An 18,140-nucleotide genomic window follows, 5' to 3' on the forward strand; every position below is an offset into this window, starting at 1 on the left:
TACAAATGACATTCCCTGAAAAAGGGCCTGGGATAAAGTGCTTTTTTTACTGATCTTAATAGATGGGCAGAATACATGGCTCCAAAGATACACAGGCCCTAATCTACATAGTGCTATGAAAGTGACAACATCAGGAAGCAAACAGGTAAATAGTACAATTCTCAGAGCAGTTTACACTGTGAACTGATTAATAGTCATCTGTCTGAGCCACTTTAAAGGGAGTTCTATGTAAAAGCATTGTGGTAATCCAAACAACAGGTGACCAAAGCAGAAGTAAAAGTGAGCTGGGACAACTTCTTGAGGAAAGATTATACCTGATGCACAAGACAGAGCTGTGTGAAAGATCTCCTCTCATAGCTGCTACTTGCTCCTCATCAAGGAGTAGCTGTGAGAATAGAAGGAGCTTATTTTATGGGCCAATTCTGACTGGCAAAACATGATCCTATTCAGAATTAAAGATCAAATTTATCTGAAATCACAATATTTCTATACTACTTGTTGGGATTAAGTTTAATCATGTTTGTCTTTATCCAAACCCTGGGGCACTTCTATTCAGTTGGTAGCTGAGATGTAAAGGTGAGTATTTTCAGCATATTAATGATTCCTGACTTCAACTTAATAGACTGTCTCCCCTCACCTTCCTGCAGCTTCATATACATACCAATAGAAAGAAAGCTATGATTTTTCTTCACCTTCCTGAAATTATTTGTTTAGGAAAAAAAGAGAGCCATTAAAGAGCAGTGCCTTTTACCCCTAACTCTTGCACACAGTTCTATAAGTGCAACATGGAGGCTTCTGAGGATAACATGGAGGCTTCTGAGAAATCAAACAGTAGCAAGGCAGTCATCCTTCCCCTATCTCAGTCTTGCCACAAATCCTCCATAGAAGCAATCTGTGTGGATTTGTTTCCATATTATGCAGGACAGAATCCAGATATAAAAGCATGCAGACAATCCATTTCCTCCAGAGCTCTTGAGAGATTCATATGCTCTCAATAACCTTTTGTTATTTTATTATAAAATGAACATTACAGCTAAATATCCAAACTTTTTATCATGTTTTCTATGATTTACAGTCATGCATGAAAAACATGCTTCTTACCTGAAAATCTAATCTTCATAAAATGACCATACAGAGTATTGCCCTTCCAAAGATTGCAGCTCTCTGGGAGAAGTAATCAATCTAATGTTCTGGATAAAAGTGGATGGCTGACTCCTGGGAATATAGCTTGGAGGAATGTTGCAAATGTGGCTGCTGCTCATATGCAATGAATATAAATTTGAAGGCACACTGATGTTCAGCTATCTTATAGCAAAGTGCCACCAATCATTTGAACTAATGCTGACGAGAACGATCACATATTTTATATGGCCTTGAAAGACCAAAAATAAATACTGGTCCAGGCAAAATGATGCCAGATGATCCCATTATGTTCCTGGTGGGCTGTACTGCAAACAGACTTTTTGCCCCAGGGTGATTTGATCATGGCCATCGTGACACATTTTATACTATGACTGTTCTGTATGGCTGAGTTGATGAGGTAGGATATTGTTTCTTCCAAGCACATTGACTCCCAGGATGAAGTTGGAGTGACCAAACCCTAATCTATAAAGTACAGTGCAAAAAAGGGGTGGACTTTGTACCACCTTGTTTTTGTGTAAGACCCTGGGCTTGTCAACCGGAAGGAAGGCAACTTAGTTACCAAAGTTAAAAAAGTCAATTTATACCTATCTGAAGGAGATAATTTGCTCTAGCAATACTGGTATGTTTGAAAAAGAATCCTTAGGGATGTAAAACTAAAAGTCAGATGACATGGGAGGATAAGGTATCCTTGCACAATTCTAAAGCATTTTAAAGAAGAGATGAGATAAAATTAAGCAAGCTAAAAAAACATATATGTATCAATTTGATGATCAGTTCAAGGACAAATGTGCTGATGTTGTGACAACTGAAAAACAGAAAAGCTGGGATTATGTCTATTTGTACAGTATATGAAGGGACAGGGATCCCACCAATAAATTCTATAAACTCTAGAAGAGTCTCAGTGTGACTATATACAAACACATAGATCAACAGTGTGAATCACAGAGACCATGATGAAGTACCATTTTGATTGATGTTGATTTTCTTCACTTTTAATAACTGAACATCCCCTTACATATTTTTTTCAAGAGGAAATCCAATACAATCTAATTGATATAATTTTAGGGTTGAGAGAAATAGACAGAAATCTTGGCTAAGCCATGTGCTTATTAGATGCCTGATCAACAATTACATCTTTTTCACAAAGTTAAAATGAAACATAAATAACAAAAAGAGTGAAAAATAATCACTTGCACATTAAAAACACAACTTAAACAATTATCAGAAACATTACTGTTAACAGTTTGATCCACAATTCTCCAAGTACACTTGTATGTTGAATCAGTATTTAACTCAGCTTTTTCAGCAAAGGTTTTAATTTTTTGCTCAGAAGTCACTCCCATATAAAAAAGAGTGTGCTGCACAATATTTTTAGACCAGGAGTTTGAAAATTTTTTGTCCTGACAGCTATAGTTACCCCATGAATGGATACATTCTAGAAAGAAAGTAGGATCGGGGTAAAGTAGTAAGTACTAGGACTAAATAAAAATTTAAATGTATATTAAATTTGTAAAATACAGTTAATATTATGAAATGCTCAAGGAATAATTATAATTATTCCTTATTTAATCATTTATCCTTTGTAAATTTAACATCTTAATTTTTAAAAACTAAAAACTGCAATTTGGCAGCAAGTATTGTAAGGGTTGGGAGCTATAACCAAATATTTTTGGGTACTCAGAACATATAAAATATTCCTAGGCTGTCTCATATGTTTGTACCTCAATTAGTATGTTACTAAGGTAAATGAGTCTCATTGAATATAATATTTATAAATATATGAATGATTGCATCATAAGCACAAATACAAATCAATATTCATGGCAATAATTCTAAGCAAGGCAAGTATTTATGAAATTTAGCAAGTTGTTGTAATAAAAGGAATGAGGAAACCAATTTAATCAATTCAGATCTGCTCCATTCTTGAGGAATCTCCATTCTGCCATAACTTGGATGATCAGGCTTGTGTCCCTCTTCTCTAAAGACCCCACCAAGGCACCCAGCCTGCACTAACCGTGAAGGGTTGTTCTGGAGCATGTTGACATACAACCCAATGAGAACATGTTCATCAGCCAGCCTGTCTGCAACATCGAGGCTATACTGTAACCTGAAACAGGGTTGAGGGGAGGAGGGTGCAGTCCGGACAGACAAAGAGAAATAAAACAGAGAAAGCAGGAGCAAGTAAGAGTGCGAAATGGGACTTTACAAATGCGTAGTCAATTGTTCTTCAGTTGTTACAAACCCAACCATTGCAGGTAGAGCTCAGGACAGAACTTAAGACAGCGGGCCTATAGAGCAAAGGTATCAATTTGCTAGTACAGTAAATACAGACCACCGACAAAGTTTTATAGGGCAGTGATGCTCAAGAACGTGCACAAACTAGCCTGGGATTAGTGCTGCTATGAAGCAGAATGTAAAAAAAAAAAAAAAAAATCTTACAAAAGTTGCTAATTTTATCTGCAAATCCTAAGCAAATATATTCAGAAACAATTTCAATAATAGTATATATTTTACTGTAGTGCTAATCTTTATAAGCAGAGAAGTCATGTTAAATGGTTCCCAGGAATGAAAACTTTCAAACAGCATGCAGATTACATGTGAAGAAGCTTGTGCTCATAAAATATTCTTTACATAAGGCAACCAAGTCTACCAGAGAGAAGGTTAAAGGTGGTTCATCTCGCTGATATGCTAGGTTTTCAGTGGAAAATATTTTTTATGGGAAGGAACAAATATATGATTTCTCCAAATGCAAGTTAAAAGGACAGAGTCCTAGGAACAGTATATTACATTACTGAATTGGAAAAACAGAATAGCTGTTTAAGATAAGCACATAATATGAAATCTGGATAGATACACAGCAAAATGTAGAATTATATTTTAAGAGTATATTCAAAAATCATTAAAATTGTATAATGTGTGCATGTGAACAACCTAATTCCTCTGGTGTGGCAATTAAAACTATGGTTATATTCTTAGTAAAATACATAATATATTGAAAGGAAAAGGCATTTGCTTTAGTTTTGTTAGTATAAGCTACTAATGCCTTTTGAAACTTACGCTTTGCCTTTCAAAAAAACTGGAACAGCCCTAGCCAACAATTTGTCCTGCTCTACTTCATTATTCTTGTAAGGTGAGCTAGTTAATAAGACAATAAATATTGATATCTAACTATTACTGAAACTTATTCACTAACTGAAACCTAAGTAATTTATAATAAAAATTATGAATAGCTATTTAAAACTAAGAACGCTTTTCCCAGTACAATCATCACAGGATTGCAGTCTAAAACTATAATTATAAAAAGTAAATATTGCATAAATGTAAAATAACTTGCAACACTTTCGCTACAGAATATTTTTCACAACTTTAAATGCCCTGCACACTAAATGATAACAACTTTGGAATAACTTGATAATAACGTCTTTAAATCAAAACAAATTCTAAAAAATATTTTTAAGAGTTGCTAACTAGGCATTGTATGGAACAAAAGTGAAAAATACTAACACTTTAAAAATAATTTTTTAATACAGGTTTTCTGCAGGAAGCATGGGAATGCAATAAAACACAGTTGTTTTGTTACCACAGAAAAATAATCTTCCCACATGGATATATTCAAGAAAATCTACATTAAACTGAAGAAGCACTTAATGAAGACTTTAATCTTAGAAAAGTATATTTATTTAGGTATCTCTGCACTGATAGTTCAATACTGTATTTTAAATTAATTAAAAATTAATTTCTTAATGCAGAGAATAAATATAATTTAAAAGGATTTTAAAAACATATTTCAAATGAAATGTATTATAAAAACCTGTCCCTGTTTCATTTTACTCCATTCCTATTTGTCAGTGCGAAACTGACTTTTCGTGACAGCTGCTGGCTATATAATTTGTATTATAGCCAAACTATATATGGCTGTATGTCATTCAAAATTGTGGATTCCTCTGTTTAAAACATAATACCAGAAGATGATATAAAGAGAAAAAACTTTATCTAATCCACAATGCAGTTAGTCCCAAATGAACTTTTTATTTATTTAATCCAACTGACTCTGCAGCTACTACATTAATATAACAGTGTGGACAGTTTTCATCCACTTCATTATATCATTGACATCTAATTCAGGAGATGAAGATGATCCAAAATCCCATGAAGTAAGTTTCAGTATGAACAGAAGTTGTATATGTGCAGGGGACAAAAGTAGGACATCCCTTTTTCATTTATGCTAGGGATATTTAAAGGGAAATTACGATGTACCCAAAGGGCAATTATCTCTCAGAAGAGCATCACTTCACAGGAACATTAGTATTTCCATCTGTGGTAAATGTGTCATGATAAATATAACTAGGAACCGAGAATAAAATGAGGTGTAAATTCTCTCTAATTTCTAAAATACCGTAATATTAATTCAAAATTAAATGCTAGTGTTTAAGGGCTAATTCTTTCTGGTATGAATATATCAATTTCCAATATAGCCAAAATCTGCAAGTGAATTAAGATGATCAAACCAAAGACATGATCGGCGTTATTAAATCCTACTTTAGAAATTTAGCAGAAAATATTTTAAACTTCAATCCTTTTGGAATTTGACATAGAATCTGCTTCTATACTGCTGATGAATATCATAGGTTCCATATATTTCTTCAACATGGTAGATGTCATCTCTTTCATATGTTGCATTCAATCTGGAGGCATTGTACTGGCAACAAGCTAAGACTCCAGAACACTGGAATGCTAAGAGATTCTGACATCTGCCTAGTTCCGTGGTGGCGAACTTATGGCACGTGTACCACAAGTGGCACGCAGAGCTTTCTCTGTGGGCACGCATGCTGTCGCCCCAGTTCTAGACTTTCAGCTGGGTTTTATAAAACCTTTTCGCTTTAGGCCTCTGCCATCGTGTGAAAAAAACCAAAAAAAAAAAGGTTCAATTTCAACTTTTCACGGGAAAAAGAAATGTCACAAAGTTGGAATTAATTGATTGAACTTTTTAGTCCCATCCAGTCTGCTGTTAGCACTGCAGCCATGCCCTCCCAATGGGCCACACCCACCCAATGGGCCACGCCCACCTGGCACCCGACTATACATAAGTGGATTTTGGGTTGCAGTTTGGGCACTCAGTCTCTAAAAGGTTCGCCATCACTGGCCTAGTCCATTCCAGCATCTTACTACCAACATAAAGCAGAATTCAGCAGCATTTTACTCAAGGTGATGGGAATCTTACTGTAAATAATAAATTTAATTATTTTTATAAGATTCCAAATTGTATATATATTGAGATAAACATCTGTGAATAACGCAATGCAGTGATCAACAGTTGCACACTAAAATTAATTTCCTACTAAGCAATGGAGAAGGCATACATACAGTGGTGGGATTCACACCGGTTCAGCAGAACCAATACCTAATTTTTTGTTGAGTTCGGCGAACTGGTTATGATCATCTGTCGATGTCAAAATTAAAAAAGCAGGAAACATCACCTAGGGAAGATACGCTATTCTGGACTCCTTTTAACATTCTGGGAATGTCACAAGGTAAATTACCTTCGCTTTTCAACAGTGATACAAATAAAATTTTACCGGATTTCCTCCAGAGTTTCTGTCGGGATTCGTGGAGTCCTCAGCCATGCAGTGGGACCTAGAGCCACCCGCACTGACCGTTCAGATCCGATTCCCTTTGTTCCTACTTTGTACTGGATTCAATCCTGCGCTGCCCCGTGTAGAGCTTGGAACACTTCTGGCCACTGCCATGCCTCTTTGCACAGGGAAGGCATAACCTAAACACCGTCCCCATGAAAGGACTTCTGGAGCCACCATGGCCTGCCCCCTCCCCTCCTTTCCCTCTGCAGACTGCCCCAGGCTGGCTGGGAGCCATTGTACAATTTCGTGGTGACCATGCATGCTGGAACACATTCAATCTTAGCTCCACAAGAAACAGCTCCACAAGAAACAGCAAAGGACCTGCCCCCGCTGTGTCAGCCCTGCACCCTGTTCACTCAGGCAGCTTTGGCTTCTCACCAGCTTCATGCTGCCCAGCCCAGCCTCTTGACTCTGTGAGGACAGCGCCCCGCTGCCTGCCAAAATTGGGCAGGCTGGGGACTGGGCGGTGTTGCACAGGTAATGACTCTCACGCCGCTTGTGGCATCCCCTCTCCTGGAGCCCACCAAGCCAGATATGTGAAGTAGGCAAGGGCCATTTGCTGGCCCCTTCCAGGAGATGGTGCATTTCTTCATTCCTCACAAAGGGTGACTCCTCCCCAGCTGCGTTTCTTGCCTGTTTTTCTCCCTTCCTCGTCTCAAATATTTTCCTGCCACTCTGCTCTTAAGTAAGTAAGTAGGTAAGTAAGTAAGTAAGTAGATGGGAATGAGAAAGAGGAAGGAAGGAAGGGAAGGAAGGAGATGGGAATGAGAAAGAGGGAGGGAGGAAGGGAAACAGGAAGGAAGAAAGGAGATTGGAATGAGAGGGAGGGAGGGTCTGAGGGAAGTCCTGCCTTAGTCCTGCCCTGCTGCCCTTTCACCATCCCCTTTCACCATCACCCTGCAGTGACCGCCCCCCGACTTGTTTGCACTGCCGGTGGCCGCCACAATGAGCAAAAAAGCCTGAGAGCAGCACCGTGCATGGTGAGGGGGCACAGGACTTAGGAATAAATGCTTCATCTCTCTAGTTTCCCAACTGGTGCATACAGGAGGCCACCAAGTATTAGCTGGGGTTGTGGCAGAGAACCGATTATTAAATTATTTAAATCCCACCACTGCATACATAGTAATAAATATATATGAAGTACAGGAATTAAAATAACATGAAATAAAGGAGAATTTAACTTTCATGAAGGGAAAAATACTATCTAATCTATGTGTTTCAGCTTGTCATTTATCTGATTTCATTTCAAACACTTCTAGTAAACATATTTATTTTCAAATATTATAGTAAGAAACCTACTGTCCCAGAGATCTATTTAAATCTTGAGGAAACAAGTCACTATCTGCTTCAATAAGGGAGCAATATAGACTAACCCAGCATTGCACTAGTTAAAGGCTTTGCGTCATACAAATAAAGCTGATTTTTAAAACGTATTTCAGGACCCAAAATACAGTAAAATATTGCAGAAGATTGAAATGGGATCAGATCAAATTTCTCTTTTCTTAGGCATCAGCTAAAAAAGCTAAATTACAGTTGGGTGTTTGTAGCAGTTGGTTCAAGTAGAAATTGGGGGAAGGTATTTGGTTTTTAATTTTGATATGTCTGTTTGGGAGCTTATACCACGTTTTTCAACAATTTCCCACTTTAAAGGACAGGAAAGTTTTAGCAATAATGCACAAAGAATCTAAAGGCTGCAAAAAGAGAATCCAATGAGTAAGCCTGAAGACTGACTACTCCTGATCTACTTCATAACCTTCAGGTGTAATGGAGGTAGCTAGGGTTTCTAGGAATTGCTTTGAATGCTGCTGAAGAGTATCAGATTGCAAAGACTGAATTGGCTTAATTCTTTAAGTATTATTCAGGTTATGAGTATCTACCAGAAATTGATTAAATGCATTCACCATGTTCTCATTTATTTTTAAGTGCAAACTTGGTAGACTCTTTGCTTTGTCACTTAACAGCAAGATCCACTTTACTGCTTCTGAAATTTTTGTGTTTTAACTTCAGAATACTGTTATTATATATATATATATATATATATATATATATATATATATATATATATATATATATATTAAAATCAATAAATAGTTGAACACCAAGAGAATAAAATTATACAAAAGTTAAAAATGTTAAAACTTTTATTTACTAAACCTAGCTTTCGTCAAGAGCTCTTGACATCATCAGGGTGTAAACGGCAGTCGTTGGGAGGGCTTATATGCAGCCTCCAAGCGCAAATGATTGGAGGCTGCATATAAGCCCTCCCAACGACTGCCGTTTACACCCTGATGATGTCAAGAGCTCTTGACGAAAGCTAGGTTTAGTAAATAAAAGTTTTAACATTTTTAACTTTTGTATAATTTTATTCTCTTGGTGTTCAACTATTTATTGATTTTAATATGAACATACCCAAGAGTCATATTTTTATTTGCATAGCTGATATATATATATATATATATATACACACACACACACACATACACATACACATACAAAACATAGAGTTGTTTGGACACTCAGAACAAATTACATTATACTTTGAATTCTGCCTATAATGTTTTATCAGATGTGAAAGTAGGCTGTTCCTTCATTTGATTTCTTTTTTGTGGGTGGCTGTGGGGTGTGTAGGAATATGTTTAGAATAATTTGATGCAATATGTAATAATATAGTTGGATATACAGTATGTATGAGAATGGAGAAAGGTTCAACAAAATGAATCTACATATATTACATTCCTTTAAAACCATATGTTGTGAAAATGCATACTGTTTTACTGATACTGCAGTCCTATACCAGTTTATTTGGAAGTAAATTTATATAGTTAATGGACATTTTCCCTGTTAAAAATATATAGAATTGTGATCTTAACTTTATGAAACATCTATAAAATCTGATTCAAATTAGGCACATTTCACATATGGAGTATTATATGTTTCTTTGAAAAATGAATAGATTTTACAAGAACTCTTATTGTACAGGTAAGCACATTAGACCAACAGGTCAGTATATTCAAACTTTCATCATGCAAGAATGCCCGGCCAGCTATTTCTAAGAATCTCAAAGGTAGGACATTGAGGATATTTAAACATAATTGCTGCATGCGTGAATAAGACCTGTACCTTGGGAATTCTTCTGAGAAAATAACTATTGGAAGTAAAATGAAAGACATCATTAATAAGATTAGTCAAACTGGATAATTGAAGGGGGAAATATTTATTTACTACATTTCTAGGACACCCAGACAACTCTGGACAGCTATACAAAACACAATAAAATATAAAACAATATAAAATCAAGCATAAAAAAATAACAAGTATATATAGAGAAACCGCCAAGAGGCACAACATATAACCACTGCATTCATTACTAAAAGAGGACTTGCCCAACCTGCATAATCCCAGGCCTAAAAACATAACAAAGTTTTTAGAGATACTTTGAAGGCTGGTAAGGGAGGTGAGCAACACACTTGGCAACCAGTGAAATTCACATAGTAGGAGCTAAGAAAAATCCTTAGGACCAAGAGGACCAAATATTCAGACTTGTTAAGGTTGAGCATAACCCTGTTCATCCTCATCCATGCCTCAACAGCTTCCCATTCACTTGGAGAAGTTTGGATAGCATTGCTTTGTTTGCTAGTGGTTGAGTTGTATAACTGGGTACCATCTATATATTGATGATACCTGACTCCCAACTAATGACCACAGGTAGAAGTTAAACAGGAGGGGCAAGAGTGTTGACCCCTGAGTCACCCCACAAAATGAGGGCTTTGGAAGTCAACCTCCCTACTCCTATCAACACCAACTATAACCATTCACAAAAAAAGGAGGAGTATCACTATAACAGATATCCTCCATTCCATACCCTGCAGCTGGTTCAGAAGGATAATCTGACTGGTATTAGCAAAAGCCCCAGTCGAACTATCGTTCTGAACCAGCTGCAGGATAGAATGGGGGACACAGTGTTATAGTGGAATTCCTCCTTTCTCTGTGAATGGTTACAGTTGGTCAGGTTGCTTGTAGCATCACCATCCCGGCCTTCCCATAACTCATCAAACTCTGTCTCAGTTTCTATATCCTAACTTGAAACCTAACTGAAAAGAGTACAGATAATAAAAGGAGGTTGGAAAATGGGTGGAAATTTTCCAGGGAGGTTGGATTTAGCAATGTCTTCTTAACAAGGAGAAGTACTACCACTCCTTGGCAGGTGGGACCACCCCATCTTGTGGATGTAGATGTCACTGAATTGACTCAACCACCTATCCCCTCTGAAACAGCTTTCAGAAAACATGGGAGGCAAAGTAAGGCAATAAATAGGTAGTTGGGTTCACAAGCCTCAAGAGTTCATCCATTTCTTCAGAAGTCAAAGGATCAAACTTGTTCCACTTAACTGGGCCAGTTCATAGTTCTATTATCTCATTTGTATTTGCCTGGTTAGAGTTCAATTTTGAGCAAATCTGAGTGATTTTACCCACTGGATATCTAGAGTATTCTTCCCAGGGGCCCAAAAGATGTTCTTGTGGTTCATCCCTGCCTATCAAAAAGTGGGATAACCAAAGAAGGTAGTGATCTGTTAACAGCAGATATGACAAGGGAAGAGAAATAACTATATTTCACCAATCTTATTAATATGATGTTATCCTTAATATTACATATGCTTGGTTGTATTTGCTCTCTATTTTCCTCTAATAGCATTCTGTCTCTTCTGAAAACACTTCTCTGGTGTTTCAGCTCCTGGAGTTATTCAAAGAACCAAAGAACCCCATAGGAACAATCTAATCTAAGGCTTCAGTCATCCACCTGTTCCGGTTAATCACCATGATTAACCCATGATGGTTAATCAGACAACCCATCAGATCCTTGGGCAAAACCTCAGATACTATTTGAAACCCTAATGAGTTCATTAGGTGCTTTGGGTGGACTGACTGAAAATGTCCTACCTCCATATGGAGAAGGGGAGCACTAAAAAGCAATCAGAGGGTTATATGACTATGTTACAAGAGTGAAAGTGATGTCTTTAGATCAATTTCCAACTGTCCTGAAATAAAAATTAGAACACGCATGATGTCTGTCAAGGATTAGTCACTCAATAATTTAGGACAGGTCCATGGCTGTATTGATGGAGCAATCATGGGTCTTGAGGATTTAACTGCCAAGCTAGCCATGAAATCCAGTAGCTCAGGCAGGGATGTCACAGTGCAACAGAGAGGCCAATGGAGCAGTAATAAACCTAGCTGCTTCCTGGAATGCAGCAAACCCAAATCCTTTGTGTATGTTGTGCCATTATCAATAATAATAACAACAACTACTGTAAATTACCCATACCTAGCATCAGCTAATAATAGTATTTAATACATTGTGCATTTGAATACTTACTTTATACAAAGTGTAAGTTAAACATTGGAAATTTCAAATTAACATGGAATTAATTTGAAGCCCAATTCAAACTACAAAAATATTCTTTATTTTAAAAAAAGAAAAGCCTACTTCTTTAATTAGTATTCTTAAGGAATGACAAATATGTAACATATTGGTTTTAGTGTACAGGTTACAAAACTACATCAATTAGTAGTTTAGAGCTCTCATACTGACCGTGAATTGTTGTGTAGCTTATTTACATACAGGTTTATAATAGCATGCTCATCAACCACCGGACTGTCTATATTTATACTCTCAAGTAACCTGAATGAGTTAAACAATGAAACCTCATTAACAGGATGTATATGCAGAAATACACATTGGGAACATATATGATGGGGATTTAATGCATCCAATTGAGTTCCACTGCAGAAAGACTACTGCCTTTAAATAATAATGTATAAACATGTTTTTCAAGTTAAGAAGACCTAGGAATAAAAATAATTAGAAGATACTACTAGTTATATCACTGAGTGAGAGGAAATATTCTTAAGTGTAAAAAAAATCCCAACAATTGATTTATCATGTCATAGGGTATCAGTTGACACTCATACAACTTACAAAAGGGGTTTTGCCATTGTAAGAGATTTGTGAAGCCCCAATAATTAAGGAAGTGTAGCTTACATATTCTTCATAGACACTCCAACAAGCAAATTAAACACACAGCACATTGACTATGATTATTTCTTTATATGCCTTTATACAGTATCTTTACTGTGTTTATGATGAGTCACAAAGGAGTGTTGTACAATCAATGTGATTCTGGGCAAAGTAACAAACACGGTTTACAATATTAAACTGCATGGCGCACACATATAGTTTTCCGCAAAACATGCATGGAGTGACTAGATGCCATCTAGACTGATTGTGAGATTGGGATTTTTTTAATGGGATCTGGCTGTCACTTAACTTGAACTAGTTATTCTAACTTTGATGTCTTATATATGTTAATCCTGATTGTGGATATTTATTAACACAAAACTTGTTTAGATTTGGCCAGTGTCATTCCAAGGCAATCTGAGTGCTTCCTTGTCCTCAGTGATGAATGAAAAACCCGAACTATTTTATTTTATTTGTTTATATTTTAAAGCAAATATAGAGAACTTTTTGGTGTCCTGGAGCTTCATTTAACTTTTGGGGAGGTAACAAGAGATGCAGCATGCAAATCAATATTTTAAAGTGATGAATGCATCATTACACATTGTCAAACTGGAATTTTCAGTTGAATCTCCCCCCCCCCGATTTCTCAGAGGGGAAGAAATAGAGGATTTTTCTCTACAAAATCTACATCTTTTTCAGGGTTTACACCATGGTAGTTTCCTTTTTAAAAAATAAGTTCAGTATTTGAATTAGCCTTGGAAGTGCAAATCACCAAAACTTATTTTAAACAAAAAAAGTAAAAGGGTACTTTGCTTACTTTGTACTATCTTTTCATAGTAATATTTAAAATTAAAATAAACAATCCTGCATTTAATTATATGCAATGTGTTTTTTTAAAAAACCCACTCACCTTCTGTTTGTGAAAGGACTTCCTGAGGGAACAGAGTGGGAGAATAGTGTGTCATTCATGCTGGTGACTGGTCTAGGAGGCCTTGGAAGAAAATAGAAAGTCAAAAAATGTCTTGTTTGTAAACAACAGCGCATGAAATAAAAAATTTAAACATATGTGAATACGATCAGTCAATAATACTGCAGGATGTCCTGCAATTATACTTTTCTTCTACATTAAACATACAAAAGTTTTATATTTTATATTTTTTACATAGAAGGCTGAATGTTAGAAATACATTCTTTTCAAGTCACCCAGGCAAATTCTCTGCAGTCTTTTTTTCTTTACTTTGTTCTTCTTTTTGGGGGGTAATTTTCCCAAAAAAGCTCACAGAAATGTTTGATACGTTAGAAATACTGAATTTCTTCAAAAGACATTAAGTTATTTGACAGAACATTTGTCCATTTTTGAATGGCCAAGTAGGTCTACTTTGAACTCCTAATTAGGCATTCAAAAGGACAAGTACTTATCCTGTAAGGCTAAGCCAGTGTTTCAATTTTGACAGCTTGAAGATGTAAATTGGGGAATTCTGGGAGTTGAAGTTCATATATTTTCAAGCTGCCCAGGTTGAGAAATACTGGTATAAGCATTTCCATTAAGTGCCATCTCCCTCCAAATTACATCAAAATTCATAAGACATCCACTCAATAGTTATCTGCAAGGGAAAGATAGTGACTTCTGTGCGAGGAAGGTTCCTGATAATATTTTATTCCTAGCCATGTAGAAATTAATATATTTCTGACAGCATATGTAACATCTTTCATATAGCAGACATCTATTACTATAATTTGAGCAAAGGTGGTGACCTGAAATAGCTTACAAATTCTAAATACATGGAAATAGCCTATACATTCCAATAGCTGGAAATGTATTTTCTTTGTGACTATCAGAAAAAAGGGGCTTCAGAATATACTTGAAATAATCATCTGATCTCTTCTATATTTTAAGACAGTTTATTCATACAGCAAAAAAAGAGAAAATAAAAATATGTACTGTAGGTATTACATATAACTGATTAATATGTGCAGTAGAACCTATTTTTTAGAAAATGTAAATCAGGGGTCTTCAAAACTTGGCCCTTTTATGACTTGTGGACTTCAACTCCCAGAATTCCTCAGCCAGGCATGCTGCCTGAGGAATTCTTGGAGTTGAAGTCCACAAGTCATAAAAGGACCATGTTTGAAGGCCACTGATGTAAATTATACTTGAAAGGCAGACAGTATTCAACAGTTTGTATGAGTTTCCCAGCTGGTTATCTTTTAATTAATAATTTAAAATTTTGTTTCTTCCTCATTAAAATGCTTGAAGAGATAATGCATTACTTACCAGGTGTCTCTTTTGCAGGCAAAATAAAAGTAAGAGAACCTTATTAGTTAAATGCAGTCTTGTCTTTAAAAAACAGTGGAGGAACTTATAGCTAATATTCTGATCTTGCAAACAAAGTATTAGTAAGGACTGTGCTGATTTGCCATGTTGAAGGACAACATGATTGTTCTTACATGTAGAGTATTTCAAATGCTATAAAATCAGAACAATTGCATACTTTTGCCATGGGACTAATTCCTGTTATTTGAGGAGATTTCTAATGGGAGGTTTCTTTCCACTTCCTGTAGTCCTCCATATTTTCTCAGAACCATTTCAAAATATTCCATAGCTTATAATATTTACTTTTGTTTAAATTCTGATGTTACAGAGTGAATTTGTGAGGGAATATGCAAAAATATAGGTAGTTTTACAGAAAGAAGAAGGAGGAAGAAGAGGAGGAGGAGGAGGAGGAGGTTAGTTCTCAATACTAATGGCATCCACTCTTCCCCTTCCTTTCTTATAAATGTCCCCTTTCATTTTAGAACAGATTTTTGAGGCAATTGGAAAGTTAAAGTTAATGTGGGAATGTTGAAAATCTATGTAATGAAACTAGAACAGGTAGAGATACACAAGGGCCGGGAATGAAAAAAACATGGAATTTATTTTAGAAGATTAATGCCTTGGATTTTTTTTTTGAGCAGGACCTCCACCTATGCATTATGTAATACATGAGGGAATATATTATACTATAAACTGCAATTGAAATTAGAGAAATTCCAAAAACAATTTGTGAAATGGTATGGAACTACCTTGAACTTTGATGTGCATAAATTGGTATTTTCAATTCCTTCAGTATATGTTACATAAACAGGATAATAAGACACTCTGATAATTAACAATAGTCACAGAAAAATATGTTAAATGCTATAGATCAGGGGTGTCAAACTACCGGCCTGCAGGCCGGATGCGTCACATGGAAGCCACACCCACCCCATTGCTAGCAATGGCAACACCGGTCTGATACGTTGCGCAACGTCACGTGACATCGTGAGTTTGACATACCTGCTATAGATTATCCTTCCTATTCTACACACTTCTCTACACACAATTCTCAACATTATCAGTAATGATGACCATGTGTCTGGGACATTCTATGAGATCTTGAAGATACACAGACTGTACATATCCCAATTAGTCACAGACAGCTGTTCAAACTGGAAAAGCAGTATAAAAATCTCAGATAGTTATATGTGTAAACAAAATCAATTACTTATATATTGAGAGACGTATTACTTGTTTTTCCAATGAAGGTCCCTCATGAAAATATTAATATCAGCATGTACGGTGTTAAATAAAGAATTAGTCTCTTTATGTGCAGCATTATAAAACAGAAAAATTAAATCAATTTGATTGCTGACAACATTTATTTTCATGTAATTGTTGACAGTGGGGAAAGTGATTTTTCTTTACATGAAGTTTAAAGGGGGTTCTAAATGTGATAAAAAAATCACAGTGTTTCCCTAGAGCTATTTTTCATGACAACATGTATCTAATAACATTTAAGATTAAACTTTACTGACTTTATTTAGTATATCTTTTCTTTACTGCTAATTTATATTGCATTATATATGATACTGTTTTTGCAACTTATTTGGTTTTACATCCATATTATTATTTTAAACAAAGATTTTCAATTTCATCCAGAAAAGTAAAATAAAAAAGCAGTATCACTGTCAATGAAAGACACAAGGAAGGAATCGTGTGAAAGGAGTAATTAGGCCATATTGCTGATTTTAATAAGTATTAAAAGGTACTGTTTTGCTTCTTTGTTCACACCATGGTATACTTTCTTGGATTTAACTATATTGGCCCATATCAGCTATAATCAATTGAGATAAATTATGAAGTATTTATATTATTATAAATTATAAATATTATTTATAATATTATAATTAATCTATATAAAAATACAGCAGCAAACGATCAGGGTCTATGACTTAGAACATTTATCCTAAATCCTAGCTTATTCATTTATTTCTAAAATTTATAGCCTGTCCTATACCCAAGAGCTTCATTTTGTTTTCTCTTTTTCAGATTTATTTTGTAGGCTGAAAAAAAAGCTCTTTTTGAAAGCCAAATCTACTATGCAGCAGAGTATGGTGACTTGCATCCAATGGCATCTTGTTCATGGGAAAAAGAGCTGAAGGCAAGAAGTAACTAAGAAGTTGCACTGCTAGAAGTGTTGGCCTTAGAAATGGGATTTCAGTAGTGATGCCATTATTATTTACAGATTTTTTCATATTACAATTTTACATGTTGACATATATTAATTTCATACTCAGTTTCTAGGAGAGATTGCTAATTGTCTTAGACCTTAAAATATATTCATTTTGATGTTAAATCTACTATGTAGCTGTTAACCAGCTCATGGGTTTGACTAAAATATCATAAAGCTGTATTTCAAAACTTACTACAGATTAAGGATTGCCTGAGTTCAGTTTTTAGACCTTATTAACATGCTTTAATTTGAATCTATAAACTAATGTAGCTATGCAGTTCTTCAGGTTTGTTTTTAAAGAGGTTCATTAGAACCACAGGGGAACATAAACATAGCACATCTAACTCATTAAAACAGACTCTTTTTCAGCATCACAGAGCTGCAACAGAAGCTCCCTCTAAGCAGGTGCGCAAAACAGATGAGGCTGCTTTAATGAACTGTGAATAGACGTTGCATTCATGCTCCCTGTGTTCAGCACTTTGAGTCTAAAGCAGGGTGTCAAACTGCCAGCCCGCGAGCCAGATGCCATGCCCACCCCATTCCCGCCAATGACAAAACCGCCCCGATAGGTTGCGCGATGTCACATGATGTCGCGAGTTTGACATGTCTAGTCTAAAGCATTACACAGCTCAAAAAAACTATAGTATTCTATTAAATTATTCTTATAGCTGTTTGCTTTTCATTTCATTTAAAGGATCTTTTATCAACAAAGCTAAACTATCTAATTTGTTTTATTTCCTAAGAAAGCAAATCAGTTTTGGGGTTGTTCATTTCATTCAGAGCAAATTTCTTAAGGAAGTTGCAAATATGTTTT

The 18,140-nt window shown here is 35.7% G+C and overlaps 1 protein-coding gene across 29 annotated transcripts in view; it reads right to left on the reverse strand.

Moving 5' to 3' along the window:
- DTNA (dystrobrevin alpha) overlaps nucleotides 1-18,140 on the reverse strand; it is a 237,063-nt gene that overhangs the window by 31,258 nt on the left and 187,665 nt on the right. For 13 of the 29 annotated variants that reach the window (XM_039333476.1, XM_039333478.1, XM_039333477.1 and 10 more), the window contains 4 exons: nucleotides 15,070-15,078; nucleotides 13,705-13,785; nucleotides 12,369-12,458; nucleotides 3,158-3,250 (listed from right to left, as the gene is read on the reverse strand). In XM_039333476.1, coding sequence (XP_039189410.1) covers nucleotides 3,158-3,250; nucleotides 12,369-12,458; nucleotides 13,705-13,785; nucleotides 15,070-15,078 — 273 coding nt within the window. Of the gene's footprint in view, nucleotides 1-3,157; nucleotides 3,251-4,200; nucleotides 4,279-9,899; nucleotides 9,925-12,368; nucleotides 12,459-13,704; nucleotides 13,786-15,069; nucleotides 15,079-18,140 lie in introns of all 29 variants that reach the window. The other 16 variants (XM_039333493.1, XM_039333494.1, XM_039333497.1 and 13 more) reach the window with 9 other exon arrangements.

The sequence above is a fragment of the Crotalus tigris genome, unplaced genomic scaffold (genome assembly GCF_016545835.1).
Source record: "Crotalus tigris isolate CLP2741 ecotype Arizona unplaced genomic scaffold, ASM1654583v1 scf7180000024506.7606697, whole genome shotgun sequence".
NCBI classification, from domain to species: Eukaryota; Metazoa; Chordata; class Lepidosauria; order Squamata; family Viperidae; genus Crotalus; species Crotalus tigris.